Here is a 15,801-nt window from a genome sequence, read left to right as displayed (position 1 = left end):
CTAGTCTTTCCTTGTGCAAATGAGAATAAAGCTGATCCTTCTACACTGTGACATCCCTTCAGATATTTGTAGACAACTATTAAGTCTCCTCTCATCTTCTCTTTTGCAAGCTAAACATTCTCAGATCCTCTAACTGTTCCTCATAGGACATTGTTTGCAGACCGGTCACCATCTGGTAGCTCTTCTCTGAACTTGCTCCAGTTTCTTCATGTCTTTTTTTTTTAACCACTTTGCACCAGAGCCTGTTTTCTCTTTCGTGACAAGGTCAATTTTTTCAATTCTGACCACTGTCATGAAGTAATTACTCTGGAACGCTTCAACAGATTCCCCTGATTCTGAGAAAGTTTTCTCGTGACATATTGTACTTCATGATAGTGGTAAAATTTCTTCGATATCACTTGCGTTTATTTGTGAAAAAATCAGAAATTTGGTGAAAATTTAGAAATTTTGCAATTTTTCAAACTTTGAATTTTCATGCCCTTAAATCAGAGAGATATGTCACACAAAATAGTTAATAAATAACATTTCCCACATGTCTACTTTACATCAGCACAATTTTGGAACCAACATTTTTTTTTGTTAGGAAGTTCTAAGGGTTAAAAGTTGACCAGCGATTTCTAATTTTTCCAACAAAATTTGCAAAAACATTTTTTTAGGGACAACATCTTATTTGAAGCGACTTTGAGGGGCCTTTAGGACAGAAAATACCCAAAAGTGACACCATTCTAAAAACTGCAGCCTTCAATGTGCTCAAAACCACATTCAAGATGTTTATTAACCCTTCAGGTGCTTCACGGGAATTTTTGGAATGTGGAAGAAAACAATAAACATTTAACTTTTTTTCACAAAAATGTTACTTTAGACACAATTTTTTTATTTTCACAAGGGTAACAGGAAAAAATGGAATACACAATTTGTAGTGTAATTTCTCCTGAGCACGCTTATACCCCATATGTGGGGAAAAAACACTGTTTGGGCGCACTGCAGGGTTCGGAAGGAGCACCATTAGACTTTTTGAATGTAAAATTTGTTTGAATAATTAGTGGACGCCATGTTGCATTTGGAGAGCCCCTGATTTGCCTGAACAGTGGAAACCCCCCACAAGTGACACCATTTTGGAAACTAGACCCCTTAGGGAACTTATCTAGATGTGTGGTGAGCACCTTGAACCCCCAGGTGCTTCACAGAAGTTTATAATATTGAGCTGTAAAAATAAAATTTTCACATTTTTCCTACAAAAACATTTTTCATCCCTTAATTTTGCATTATCATAAGGGTAATAGGATAAATTGCACCATGAAATTTGTTGTGCAATTTCCCTGTAATGAGAATCTTCAGTCAGGGGTTCCGTCTGAATCACGTATTTCAGAGATTTACACGGAAACTCTGGTGTAAGTGGGAGACATAATAAACAAATCAGTAGCAGGTGAAGAATTGGTTTTATTTATTTTATTTATTTTTTACGCCGTTCCTCGTGCGGTATAATTGATAAGATTACTTTATTCTTCGGGTCGGTGCGATTACAGAGATACCAGATTTATATCAGGTTTTTATGACCGACAGCTGTCACACACTAAAAGACGCTTTTTTTTTGCAAAATCTAGTTTTTGCATCGCCATATTTTGAGAGCTATAATTTTACCATATTTCGGCCGACAGAGTCATGTGATGGCTTGTTTTTTTGCGGGACGAGTTGACATTTTTATTGGTACCATTTTTGGGTGCGTGACATTTTTTGATCGCTTTCTATTCCATTTTTTGAGAGGTAAAATGAACAACCAACAATTCAGGAAATGTTTTTTGAGGTTTTTTTTTTTATTCTGTTCTGCGTGTGGTAAAAGTGATCAGGCAGCGTTATTCTTTGGGTCAGTACGTTTACAGCAGTATTACACATATAGTTTTTTCATGTTTTGGCGCCTTTACACAATAAAACAATTTGATAGAAAAAATATTTTTTTTACATCGCTTTATTCTGAGAGCTATAACTTTTTTATTTTTCGGCTGAAACAGCTATATGGCGGCTTTTTTTTTGCGGAACAAGATGACGTTTTCTGCGGTACCATTTTTATTTCCATTTGGCTTTTTGATCGCATTTTATTCCACTTTTTGTTTGGCGATATGATGAAAAAGCATAGTTTTTTGCTCCGTTTTTTATTTATTTTTTTACGGTGTGCACAGTTAGTGTGACAGTTTTATAGATCGGGTTGTTTCAGATGTGGCGATACCAAATATGTGTACTTTTTTTGTTTTTGCATAAATATACGGATTTATTGGTTTAATATTTTATTTATTTATTTTTATTTATTTTGTGATATTTTTTTTAACAGGGGGCCGTCGGAGAGGTAAGTGGACGACCCCCTCTCCTCTCACTATCTTCTAAATGCCGCGATCACTATAGATCGCGTCATCTAGAAGATAGAAAAGGGTTAACATTATTGGAACATGATCCAATCAGGTCCCGATGATGTCCCCTGTCAGAGCTGTCGCTCTGCACCGCACCCGCAGCTCTTGCAGGACCCTGGGGGTCCTGAGCGCTGCAGGACCACAGACCGTTTATAAACGTCGGCGCTGCACAGAGCCCAGGCAGCGCCGACGTTTATGTACAGTGGGCGGTCGGGAAGTGGTTAAGATGTGGTGCCCAGAATTGGTCAGAGTATTCCAGATGAGGTCTGACCAAGGAGGAGTAGAGGGGGATAATTACATCACGTGATCTAGACTCTATACTTCTGTTAATACATCCCATAATTGTGGTTTCCTTTTTTGCTGCTGCATCACACTGTTGACTCATGTTCAGTCTGTGATCTATTAGTAAACCCAAGTCTTTTTCACACGTGCTGTTGCTTAGCCATACTCCTCCCAGTCTGTATATGCTCTTTTCATTATTCTTGCCCAGATTTAGGACTTTGCATTTCTCCCTGTTCAATAGCATTCTGTTAGTTGCTGCCCACAGTTCCATTTTTTTTTTAGATCTTTCTGAATTCTCACTCTCTCCTCTAGTATTAGCGATCCCTCCTAGCTTTGCGTCATCAACAAATTTAATCCGTTTATCTTCAATTCCTTCATCTAAATAGTTGATAAAGATGTTGAACACCAGAGGCCCAAAACAGAGCTTTGTGGTACCCCACTTGAGACATTCTTCCAACTGAATGTGCAACCATTTATGACCACTCATTGGGTTCGATCACTAAGCCAGTTATGAATCCACCTAACAGATGCCGTGTCCATTCCACAGTTGGTCATTTTTTCAATAATTTTTTTCAATTCAATCATTTTTTTTCATCCATTCAAATGAATGGCAAAACAAAGGCATAAAAAAGCAGACATTTTATGCAGCATTTTTCCTGCCAACACTCCGGGATTTGCAGAAGCTTTCTCTGCTGCAAACACTGACCAAGTGCACATTCCTTAATGATGTGTGCGTAGGACGTTTTTTTTTTTTTAGAGCTTTTCAAGCAGAAGACGCTTCTGGAAATGCCAGTACTTTTTTTTCTGAAGTGTTTCTCCAGTCATTTTGCAAAGTCTTTGCTGCTGCGATTTTCTTTTTTAGCTTTTTAACTAGTAAGCAGCCGTCTGCAGAATACAGGTTGTCTCTACACTGCAGCTTATATGGTCATTGTTTTTAGTGTTTATTTGGTGCTTTTTCAGGTAGAATATGGAGCAGATCCACCTGAAAAAGACATTGTGTACAAAGACCTCCCAAGACCGTTCTGGCAACACTGACCAGTAAAATGGCTCAGGGCACCGCGGCTTCTCTGCTATATTGTGAGACTGCAGGGGACGGCGATTTCTGCGGGCGGTCAATTCTTCCTATGCAATAGTTTTACAGTGCACCAATCGCTGTAAGGGCACACGCCGCACAGGGAAGAATCGCACGTGTACAACCAATGTTATATGGAGGACAACCAGACCACTTATTACTGAATTTATCCCTACTGGGATCTGCATTGACAACCGAGAACCGTAAGTACTGACATTCAACACAGAGGTGAATGATGAGGGTTTAATGACGTTGGGGTGTTTGGGGGGTGTGAAGATGTCACGTTCTAGGCAGATGGTGAAGGGTGAATAACATGAAGGGCTAACGGCCGACATCAGAGGTACCAGGCAGATCATCAAGGGTTAATGATCATCTTCAGCAAAATGGTGGCAGCGCATGCGCAAATTCAGACCTTGGCTCAATGGTGAGCAAAGATCTCAATCTGAGCATCCACTGGGAGATGAATATAAACAAGCGCCGCCAGCGGCAAGGATGCTGCTAGCGCAAACTTTAAAAAAAAAGAGGCTCGTGCAAACGCAGAGGGGCCGCAGCAGAGCCTGAAGCCTGCCCGCAATCCTGCCCCGACGCACAGAGGATATTTATTTTACTCACTTACATAGCGCCTTTAATTCCACAGTACTTTACAAAAATCATCATCACTCTCCCCATTGGGGCTCACAATCTACATTCCCTATCAGTATGTCTTTGGAGTGTGGGAGGAAACCAGGGAACAGGGAGGAAACCCACACAAACACGGGGAGAACATACAAACTCCTTGCAGATGTTATCCTTGGTGGGATTTGATCCCAGGACCCCAGCGCTGCAAGGCTGCATGGCTAACCATTGTGCAACATTGCACCAAAATGTCTAATGTGCATTAAACAAGAACCAGAATGCAGATTTCTTCCCTACTGGTATCTGCTAAATCAGTATATTAGTACTATTATGGCCATACCTTTAATTAACCATACTAAATTGTGATGGCAGGTTCTCTTTAATGACATGGAGGGACGAAAAAGGCTCAATGGCAAGGGAAGCCGGCGCAGGGTTAATGGCAAGAGAGGAGGGCGCAGGCGGCGAAGGGTTAATGGCAGGGAGGCCGGCGCAGGCGGTGACGGGTTAATGATGGCGTAGAGTCGCAGACGTCACGTACCAGGCGGATGAAGCCGAAGCCCCGGTCCCGGTTGATGAACACCTCGCTGGGTTCCCCGAACTTGTCGAACAGCTTCTTGAAGTCCTCCTCCGTGATGTCGGTCGGCAGGTTGCCCACGAACAAGCGGCAGCGCTGGGTGTAGCTCTTCTCCCCGGGCTTCAGGAAGCTCTTGAGATCGATGGTCACCCCCCGCTCTTCCTCTGCCTCCTCCATCCTGGGCGGCATCAGAGCCGGGTCTCCCTCCGCCAGCTCCGCGCCGCGCCTGTTCCCCTTCCCCGGCAGCACCATCTGCTGCTGTGGCGGGGACACCATGTCGCCGCTGTTTCTGCCATTGTTATTTTTCTCAATGCGCACTTGCTTCAGGTTCCTGTTCGCCATTGCCGTTCACCACAACAACAACAACAGAGGCGACTGACACCGTAGAGAGGCAGCTTCAAAATGGCGCCGTGAAAATTTTTCCTGCGGCCGATGACGTCACGCCTCCAGTCCCCCCTCAGCCGGCGTTACGCTTGCGAGAGGTCGAGCGTTCGTGCGCCCCCTCCGTCTCCGCTGGCGTCATAGCGGCGGCCATTTTTCTGTAGAGCACAACCTATTCTGATACCTCGTAACGGTCTCAGGTAAAATGGATCAGGGCGAGGACGACAGACGTAAAGCAGTGATCAGTCTGCAGGCTTGTGACGTCAGAGCTGTAGTGCAGCGGCTGCCTGTGCATTGGGCTGAGTGTTGCTGGGGCACGTAGAGTGCAGGCTGGCAGCCATGAGGGCTAATGTGCGGGCTTCTCACTGCAACCCAGGGGGAAGAAGCCAATATTAGCCATTCTTATTTCCTTTGAGCACCTTGTCCTTATATTGTTATCCACGTTCCCACATGAGGTTAAGGCTGCGTGCCCACTATGCGTTTTTCAATCGTTTTTGCGGGGGAATTTCCCGCAGCGAAAACACTTAAAAAACGCTTGGTAATACGTGTCCCATGGTCCCCAATGATAATCCACATGTGCTGTGCACATGCGGAAATTTCCATTGCGGATTATCATTGCGGAAAAATCCGCAGCATGTCCATTACTTTTGCGGACACGCAGCGTAAATGCCGCCATTGAATTGCTTAATGTCCATATGAGCACATGCGGATATTAAGCGATTCAATGTGCGGATGGTACCCGGGTCTGGAGAAGAGGAGACTCCTCCAGACCCAGGTACCATAGTACCTGTTAAAAAAAGGATTTAAAATAAAAAATCTACATTATACTTACCTTCTGATGTCCCCCGGTCTCCTGTACGATGTGTCCTGGCTCCGCGATGGTCTAAAAGGACCTGCGGTGATGTCATGTAACAGGTCACACGACCGCTGACATCGGCGGTCGCGTGACCTGTCACATGACTAAATGACGTCATGTGAGCCACCAGGAAGCCGGGACGCACCGTACAGGAGACTGGGGGCCATCAGAAGGTGAGTATAATGTTTTTTGGGTTTTTTTTTTACCATTTTTATTCTTTTTTAACTATTAACTTGGTCACACTATATAAATCCATGCCGGTTGCATGGATTTATATAGTGTGACCAAGTTGTCAAGCACTTTTCCAAGTGATGCTAAAATCGCTTGGAAAAGCGCTTGATAACCCGCATGCAAAAACACTTGACAAACGCTTCTACCTGGCAGGAAAAACGCATGTAAAATCCGCATGCGTTTTTCCTGCCAGGGAGATGCAGAAAAAATCTGCAGCATTCTGCATTCAGCCTTAAAGGGAATCTGTCACCACTTTGGAGTTATTAGACCTCTACTATGGCCATACAGGGTATAGAAAAGTAAATCTATACATACCTGTATGGCCCATAGTAGAGGTCTGAATGCAGAGAAAAGTGTTTTAGTCAATTCTATTTTGTACTGGCTTGGCGTCCGGGGGATGCCAAGCAATCCCCACCTATGTGCTTATTATTCCCCCAAATCCCCACCTATATGCTTAATTATTATATCTCCCCCCTCCCCTGCACGTCACAGAGCCCTGTGACGTGCACTGTGCTCCCTGACTTTCCGGGCATGCGCAAAGCGCCGCTCAAATAGAGCACGCTTTGCTTCATCCCGGCCTCGTCTCTTCGTGCACTATTGCGCAGCCGCCGGGGAGTCACTGTCACTTCCCGGCGCCTGCGCAATAGAACCCTGCGGCGCAGTGCACAGAGAGACGGGCCGGGTGGAAGCAAAGCACTCTCTATGTGAGCGGCGCTTTGTGCATGCCTGGGAAGTCAGGGAGCACAGTGCACGTCACAGGGCCCTGTGACGTGCAGGGGAGGGGGGGATATAATAATCACATAGGCGGGGATTTGGGGTAATAATGAGCACATAGGCGGGGATTGCTTGGCGTCCCCCAGACGCCAAGCCTGTACAGAATAGAATTGATGAAAGATCTTTACTCTGCAATCAAACCTCTACTATGGGCCATAGTGGTGACAGATTCCCTTTAATTTTTTGCAGGACACATTGTTTTTTTCTGGCAGCCTGTTAAGGATTATCATCAATATCCCAGGTTGGGAAGGTCACGCAGAACCACCCGCTGTGATCTCATGAGCAAACAGCTCTCTGCTGCCCCCTATCATCCGACAATCGAGAATTACACAATTGGCTAACGATTAGCAGAGGAGACCGCAGGCTGTTCCCACTAATAGGCCGGTTATCAGAAAACTAACAGTGAGCGTATGGTATATACAGCTCCGGATTCCAACACATGGAATATGTGTGTATATACCCCCGTAGATCACCGCTTACTCCACGATAACCCCAGACTACTCACTGCCACCACCAGTTGTTTTTACAGGCTGACTGGAGGCCTGGTTCCGGTAGTATGGCTTTGAGGCATTGATACAGAGCAAAAGGAACAGAACTATTACATTTTATATTTTAATCCAAAAAGGGGGCAGTTCCATTCATAGAGAAAGGAAAGGTAGCACTCACCGAATCTTTAATTAAAACAGTCCTTTATTGCTTCAAATGGACATCTTGGCAGAAGAGGGTAAAAGGTGTGCGGGGAAGGAATAAAATGGTCAGTGTATTTTACTCCTAGCTATTTTGTGTGACATATTAATCTCTCTGATTTAAGGTCATAAGAATTCAAAGTTTGAAAATTGCAAAATTTTTGCCAAATTTCCGTTTTTCACAAATAAATGCAAGTCATATCGAAGAAGTGTTACCACTATCATGAAGTACAAGATGTCCCGAAAAAAAACATTCTCAGAATAAGAGGGTTCCGTTAAAGCGTTCCAGCGTATTACCTCATAAAGTGACACTGATCAGAATTGTAAAATTTGGCTTGGTCATTAAGGGGTTAAAATAACTGCTGTCTGACAAAAAGAAATATGTCCTGTATGTTAAGAGAACAGGTACCTGTGAACATGCGCAGTAGAAGCTCCACACTTTCCCTTCTCTAGGTAGTTGTGCTCCCAGTGGCTTTTCTGCTTTAATACTGGAGATACCAGGAGTGCTGAAGTAAAAAGGAGCTGTCCACCCTGTCTATCTGATCTAACACTGGAGATACCAGGGATGCTGAGGTAAGAAGAGTCTGCTCACACTGCTGCCCATCCTGTCTATCTGATCTAATACTGGAGATACCAGGGATGCTGAGGTAAGAAGAGGCTGCTCACACTGCTGTCCACCCTGTCTATCTGATCTAATACTGGAGATACCAGGGATGCTGAGGTAAGAAGAGGCTGCTCACACTGCTGTCCACCCTGTCTATCTGATCTAATACTGGAGATACCAGCAAAGCTAAGAGGAGGCTGCTCACACTGCTGCCCACCCTGTCTATATGATCTAACACTGGAGATAGCAGAGGTGCTGAGGTAAGAAGAGGCTGCTCACCCTGCTGTCCACCATATGTCTATCTGATCTAATACTGGAGATACCAGCAGAGCTAAGAGGAGGCTGCTCACACTGCTGCCCACCCTGTCTATCTGATCTAATCACACAACCAGTGTCTGATTCATGCTGCCTGTGGTTTGGGCGGTTTGAGGCAGGTCTCCAGCTGGACATTTCAGCTGGATAGGACAAGTATAACAATGGGTATAATGGATTCCCTTCTTTTAATGTTGCTTTTGCTTCTGTGACATATATTGTATTAGTAGCAATACTATTGATTTCTGATCCTGGCATATGTTTATATACACTTGGCAAATTATCTTATATTATTGGGCATAATTCCTTTGACACATTAGTATCTATTATGTTTCTATATATTATGTTTTCCATGTATACTTTATGACAACAAATCTCACAGATATTATCATACACCGAGACTACACTGCTCAAAAAAATAAAGGGAACACTCAAATAACACATCCTAGATCTGAATGAATGAAATATTCTCATTGAATACTTTGTTATGTACAAAGTTGAATGTGCTGACAACAAAATCACAAACAATCATCAATGGGAATCAAATTTATTAACCAGTGGAGTCACCCCCAAAATTAAAGTGGAAAAACACACTACAGGCTTATCCAACTTTGATGTAATTTCCTTAAAACAAGTCAAAATGAGGCTCAGTATTGTGTGTGGCCTCCACGTGCCTGTATGACCTCCCTACAATGCCTTGGCATGCTCCTGATGAGGTTGCGGATGGTCTCCTGTAGGATCTCCTCCAGGATGGCACATCAATACGAGCTGTGGCAAGAAGGTTTGCTGTGTCTGTCAGCGTAGTGTCCAGAGGCTGGAGGCACTACCAGGAGACAGGCCAGTACACCAGGAGACGTGGAGGGGGCCGTAGGAGGGCAACAACCCAGCAGCAGGACCGCTACCTCCGCCTTTGTGCAAGGAGGAACAGGAGGAGCACTGCCAGAGCACTGCAAAATGACCTCCAGCAGGCCACAAATGTGCATGTGTCTGCACAAACGGTTAGAAACCGACTCCATGAGGATGGTATAAGGGCCCGATGTCCACAGATGGGGGTTGTGCTCACAGCCCAACACCGTGCAGGACGCTTGGCATTTGCCACAGAATACCAGGATTGGCAAAGTCGCCACTGGCGCCCTGTGCTCTTCACAGATGAAAGCAGGTTCACACTGAGCACATGTGACAGACGTGACAGAGTCTGGAGACGCCGTGGAGAGCGATCTGCTGCCTGCAACATCCTTCAGCATGACCGGTTTGGCAGTGGGTCAGTAATGGTGTGGGGTGGCATTTCTTTGGAGGGTCGCACAGCCCTCCATGTGCTCGCCAGAGGTAGCCTGACTGTCATTAGGTACCGAGATGAGATCCTCAGACCCCTTGTGAGACCATATGCTGGAGAGGTTGGCCCTGGGTTCCTCCTAATGCAGGACATTGCCAGACCTCATGTGGCTGGAGTGTGTCAGCAGTTCCTGCAAGATGAAGGCATTGAAGCTATGAACTGGCCCGCCCGTTCCCCAGACCTGAACCCGATTGAGCACATCTGGGACATCATGTCTCGCTCCATCCACCAACGTCACGTTGCACCACAGACTGTCCAGGAGTTGGCGGATGCTTTAGTCCAGGTCTGGGAGGAGATCCCACAGGAGACCATCCGCAACCTCATCAGGAGCATGCCCAGGCATTGTAGGGAGGTCATACAGGCACGTGGAGGCCACACACAATACTGAGCCTCATTTTGACTTGTTTTAAGGACATTACATCAAAGTTGGATCAGCCTGTAGTGTGTTTTTCCACTTTAATTTTGGGGGTGACTCCAAATCCAGGCCTCCATTGGTTAATAAATTTGATTTCCATTGATGATTTTTGTGTGATTTTGTTGTCAGCACATTCAACTTTGTACAGAACAAAGTATTCAATGATAATATTTCATTCATTCAGATCTAGGATGTGTTATTTGAGTGTTCCCTTTATTTTTTTGAGCAGTGTATGTTGTCCCATTTATGTGCACTGTAAACTTAATTCTTTTTGTCCTATCCTGCTGTAACATATCACCACTTTTTCAGTGGATGTATGTTTTTTAACTTTTTGCCTATTTTTAATTAAATTTAATAAGGATTCTAATAATCAACAAATTGCCATCATTATTGTGGGTTTAGGACCATGCCCTCCCCTTTTTTTCCTTTTTGACGTGTAGTTTTGGTACATAGTGCAGTGCTGGGTGTAAACAGAACAGTTCCTAGAAAACAATCACCAGCAAAGACTCTATAAAATACAGTTTATAGCTGTTCTCGGTGCAGAGCTGCTTAGCTAAAAGTATGATTGAATCTCAAACGAAGGGTATGTGCAAAGGAAATGCTTAGTGAGTTTATTTTTTTTGCATACAAAAGTAGTTTTTATTAAAAAATGTAATCTCTACATCTAAAGCTTTCTTTATCCTGTTTTAAACCTCTAAAACCTTTTTACATTTCCAACCATCTGGCCAGGTGAAGACTTAATTGGTCCTATCATTATGATAATTGAAAGGTATCAGCAATCCATTTTATATCAATGAACTAGAGCTCTCCCTTGTGGATATTAAAAATATTGCATGCAGTAAATTTGCCACTAAAAATGGCCAACTACTATATACTCCTCAACATTGAAATTGCAACACCAAGAAGGAAACGTGGAATTACGAAAAAAAAACAACATGGATACACATGTTACTGATGAAAAATGGAAAAAAAACATTCTCAATTTATTCAGTATCTATGTGCTCCACACAGAGAAATCCTCACACTTAAAGCCTTGGCTGCCATCAATGAGGTTATTAATAGTTGTCTGAGGAATGTTCGGCCGAGCTGAATGCACTTAGGCGAAAGATCCATTTCCAACCAACGATGTACCTGATGCGCTCGATGGAGACAAGACCGGAGACTCAGCAGACCATGGTAGCATGCATTGTGTTGAAAAACAGCTTCTGGGATATTTTGGAGAAATGGCTGTAACATTTGTTCCATGACCAAATCAATGTAACGCTGAGCTGTTAGTGTAGCCGGAATGAAGACTAGAGGGGTCCGGCTACTGTACATTGTCACCGGGCACCATAATCCCGAGAGTAGGGCCGCTGTGACGTTCCCTCATGAAGACCTTGTCATGGTGTTGACAACATGATTGCAATATAATAATAATCTTTTTATTTATATAGCGCCAACATATTCCGCAGCGCTTTACAATTCAGGCAATATTACAGATATTATCGGCACTGTCCACATTGGGGCTCACAATCTAGATTCCCTATCAGTGTGTCTTTGGAGTGTGGGAGGAAACAGGAGAACCCTTAGGAAACTCACGCAAATACGGGAAGAACATACAAACTCCTGGCAGATGTTGTCCTTGGTGGGATTTGAACGCCGGACCCCAGCGCTGCAAGGCTGCAGTGCTAACCACTGAGCCACCGTGCTGCCCATGGAAGCTTGAGTGAAGGCCTGTTAGTGAAAGTCCTGATTTCGTCTTTAATACATTGATCTATGGAGACCATGTGGGCAGTGCCATGAAAGAGGCCTTCATGAGGGAACATTGCACTAATCTTACTCCTGGAATTATGGTGTGGGGAGACATAATGTTAAGTAGCCAGACCACTCTATTCTATAACAGCTCGGCGTTACATTGATATGGTTGTGGAACCTGTGGTTTGGGCATTTCTCCGAAGTGTCCAAGAAGATTTTATTTTAACACTACAATGTGAATGTGAAGACCCAGCGTTACCTAAATGTGCTACCATATTCTGCAGCATATCTAGACTTCTTATCGAGTACATCTGAGATGTCATTGGTTGGCAATTGCAAAGGGAGCTGCCAGCAGCAGATTTTGATGATTTGCCCAAGAGCTTCAGTGTGGCAGAACATCTCTCAGACAACCATTACTACACGCTATGGCATGCTATCAATGAGGTTAAGTGCGGGGGTTTCTGCATGTGGTGCTCATACTCAACACTGAATAAATCGAGATGTTTTTCATCATTTGCGTATCATTACCATGTCTATCCATCCTGTGATTGTTATACTTCTACAACTTTTCCTTCTTGGTGACAAAAGATGGTAAAGATTACAGAGGTCTAAACAGGCCGTACCTGTTCAGTGACATCGATCAAGAATGATCAATCCTTCCTGTTCTGGGAATGTTATTTAAAGAAAATATCTTTCATGGACCAGCAACAAGAGGACAAACATTTAAACTTAGCCATTTCTGTTCAAGCAATGACAGTGCATTGTTGGTCTCCACTAAAATTGTCTTTCGTGGTTGTATTTAATCTGAAATTAGCCTCCTGCAATTAAAAAAAAAAAAAACACTTCGCATGTTAAAGCTGTTTTTCAATTGGACGCCTCTGATGGACATGTCGGGTCAGATTCTCCTACATCTATAGCTGTTTTTGGAACAGGAGAACTATGCAGACCATGAGGATGACTGTACTTACAAGGTGGCAGCGCTTCAATAAGGAGGAGAACCTATAATATTTATATAATAGTTAGAGCCACAGAATCATGTCCCCCTAACACATTATTAAAATTTAGGGGGCCTTTAAACCCTTTAACACCCTGAGGGTGGTTTGCACGTTAATGACCAGGCCAATTTTTACAATTCTGACCACTGTCACTTTATGAGATAATTACTCTGGAATGCTTCAACGGATCCCGCTGATTCTGACATTGTTTTTTCGTGACATCTTGTACTTCATGATAGTGGTAAAATTTCTTTGATATCACTTGCGTTTATTTGTGAAAAAATCGGAAATTTGGCAAAAATGTTGAAAATTTCGCAATTTTCAAAGTTTAAATTTTTATGCCCTTAAATCAGAGAGATATGTTACACAAAATAGTTAATAAATAACATTTCCCACATGTCTACTTTACATCACCATAATTTTGGAACCAAAATTTTTTTTTTGTAGGGAGCTATAAGGGTTAAAAGTTGACCAGCGATTTCTCATTTTTGCAACAAAATTTATAAAACCATTTTTTTAGAGACCACATCACATTTGAAGTGGCTTTGAGGGGCCTTTATGACAGAAAATATCCAAAAGTGACACCATTCTAAAAACTACACCGCTCAAGGTGCTCAAAACCACATTCAAGAAGTTTATTAACCCTTCAGGTGCTTCACAGGAATTTTTGGAATGTGAAAGAAAAAAATGAACATTTAACTTTTTTCACAAAAATGTTACTTTAGACCCAAATTTTTTTATTTTCTCAGGGGTAACAGGAAAAAATGGACCCCAAAATTTGTTGTGAAATTTCCCCTGAGCACGCAGATACCCCATATGTGAGGAAAAAACACTGTTTGGGTGCACGACAGGGCTTGGAAGGGAAGGAGCGCCATTTGCCTTTTTGAATGTAAAATTTGCTTGAATAATTAGCGGACACCATGTTGCGTTTGGGGAGCCCCAGATGTGCCTAAACAGTGGAAACCCCCCATAAGTGACCCCATTTTGGAAACTAGACCCCTTAGGGAATTTATCTAGATGTGTGGTGAGCACCCTAAACCCCAAGGTGCTTCACAGAAGTTTATAACATTGAACCGTAAAAATAAAATTTTCACATTTTTTCAACAAAAATGTTTTTCAGCCCCCAATTTTGCATTTTCATAAGGAAAACAGGAGAAACTGCACCATGAAATTTGTTGTGCAATTTCTCCTGAGTAAGCCGATACCCCATATGTGGGGTAAAACCACTGTTTTTGGCGCACGGCAGGGTTCGGAAGGGAAGGAGCGCCATTTGACTTTTTGAATGTAAAATTTGCTTGAACAATTAGAGGACGCCATGTTGCGTTTGGGTAGCCCCTGATGTGCCTAAATAGTGGAAACCACTCCCCCAGGATTTTATTAAGGGGTATAGTGAACATTTTGAACCCAGAGGTACAACACGGAATTTGATAACATTAGGTCATCATATTTTGAATAAGTTGCCATTAGTCTTGAGTGCAAGTACTCATTATTTGAGTTTGCATCGGGTCCTCGGGTATGCACCATGTATCGCGGGTGCTCAAGTGACATGCTCGAGTCCCCGCCCGCATGTTTCACGGTTATTAGACACCCAAAAAAAACAAGCGGGGATCGCTCGTGCATGGCAGGCAATCCCCGCAAGGTTTTTTTGGCTGTATAACAGCTGCAAAACATTTGGGGCGGAGACTCAAGCATGTCACTCGAGCACCCGCTATACTCGGTGCATACCCGGGCACCCGATGCAAACTCAAGTAGCGAGCACTTGCGCTCAACATTAGTCGCCATATCGTCGTCATTTTTTTTTCTTTACTTCTCAAAAAATCCCAACCCTAACCTTAGCCCAACCCCAACCCTAACCCTAGCCCAACCCTAACCCTAGCACAACCCTAACTCTAGAACAACCCTAACCCAAACCCTAGCACAACCCTAACCCTAGCACAACCCTAACCCTAGCACAACCCTAACCCTAAAGTTAAATTTTTACGCCATTCCTTGTGCGGTATATGTGATTAGACGTCTTTATTCTTCGGGTCGGTGCAAAATACAGCGATGCCAGATTCATATCAGGTTTTTATGATTGACAGCTGTCATACACTAAAAGACGCATTTTTTTGCAAAGACTAGTTTTTGCATCGCCATATTTTGAGAGCTATAATTTTTCCATATTTCGGCCGACAGAGTCATGTGATGGCTTGTTTTTAACGGGACAAGTTGACGTTTTTATCGGTACTATTTTCGGGCATGTGACATTTTTTGATTGCTTTCTATTCTGATTTTTAGAAGGCAGAATAAACAAAAACCAACAATTCAGGAATTGTTTTTTTGGGGTTCCTTTATTCTGTTCTGCGTGTGGTAAAATTGATAAGGTAGCTTTATTCTTCAGGTCAGTACGTTTACAGCGGTACCGCATTTATATATTTTTTTTATATTTTGTCATTTTACGCAATAAAAACTGTTTTATAGAAAAAAGAATTGTTTTTGCATCGCTTTATTCTGAGAGCTATAACTTTTTTTTTTTCGGCCGTTGGAGCTGTATGG

At 43.1% G+C, this 15,801-nt stretch overlaps 1 protein-coding gene across 1 annotated transcript in view; it reads right to left on the bottom strand.

Annotated features, from left to right (window-relative positions):
• The window catches only part of PSPC1 (paraspeckle component 1), a 68,560-nt gene extending 63,157 nt beyond the window's left edge, over positions 1-5,403 (bottom strand). The window contains exon 1 of the mRNA XM_073662407.1: positions 4,910-5,403. Within this exon, the coding sequence (XP_073518508.1) occupies positions 4,910-5,287 (378 nt within the window). The 5' untranslated portion in view covers positions 5,288-5,403. The remainder of the gene's footprint in view (positions 1-4,909) is intronic.
• Between the last annotated feature and the right edge of the window lie 10,398 nt (positions 5,404-15,801).

The sequence above is a fragment of the Phyllobates terribilis genome, unplaced genomic scaffold, assembly GCF_046119375.1.
Source record: "Phyllobates terribilis strain yellow unplaced genomic scaffold, ASM4611937v1 Scaffold_2__4_contigs__length_985480577, whole genome shotgun sequence".
Lineage (NCBI taxonomy): Eukaryota > Metazoa > Chordata > Amphibia > Anura > Dendrobatidae > Phyllobates > Phyllobates terribilis.
The sequence above is the reverse complement of the archived record's forward strand: the minus strand, read 5'-3'. Positions and strand labels throughout refer to the sequence as shown.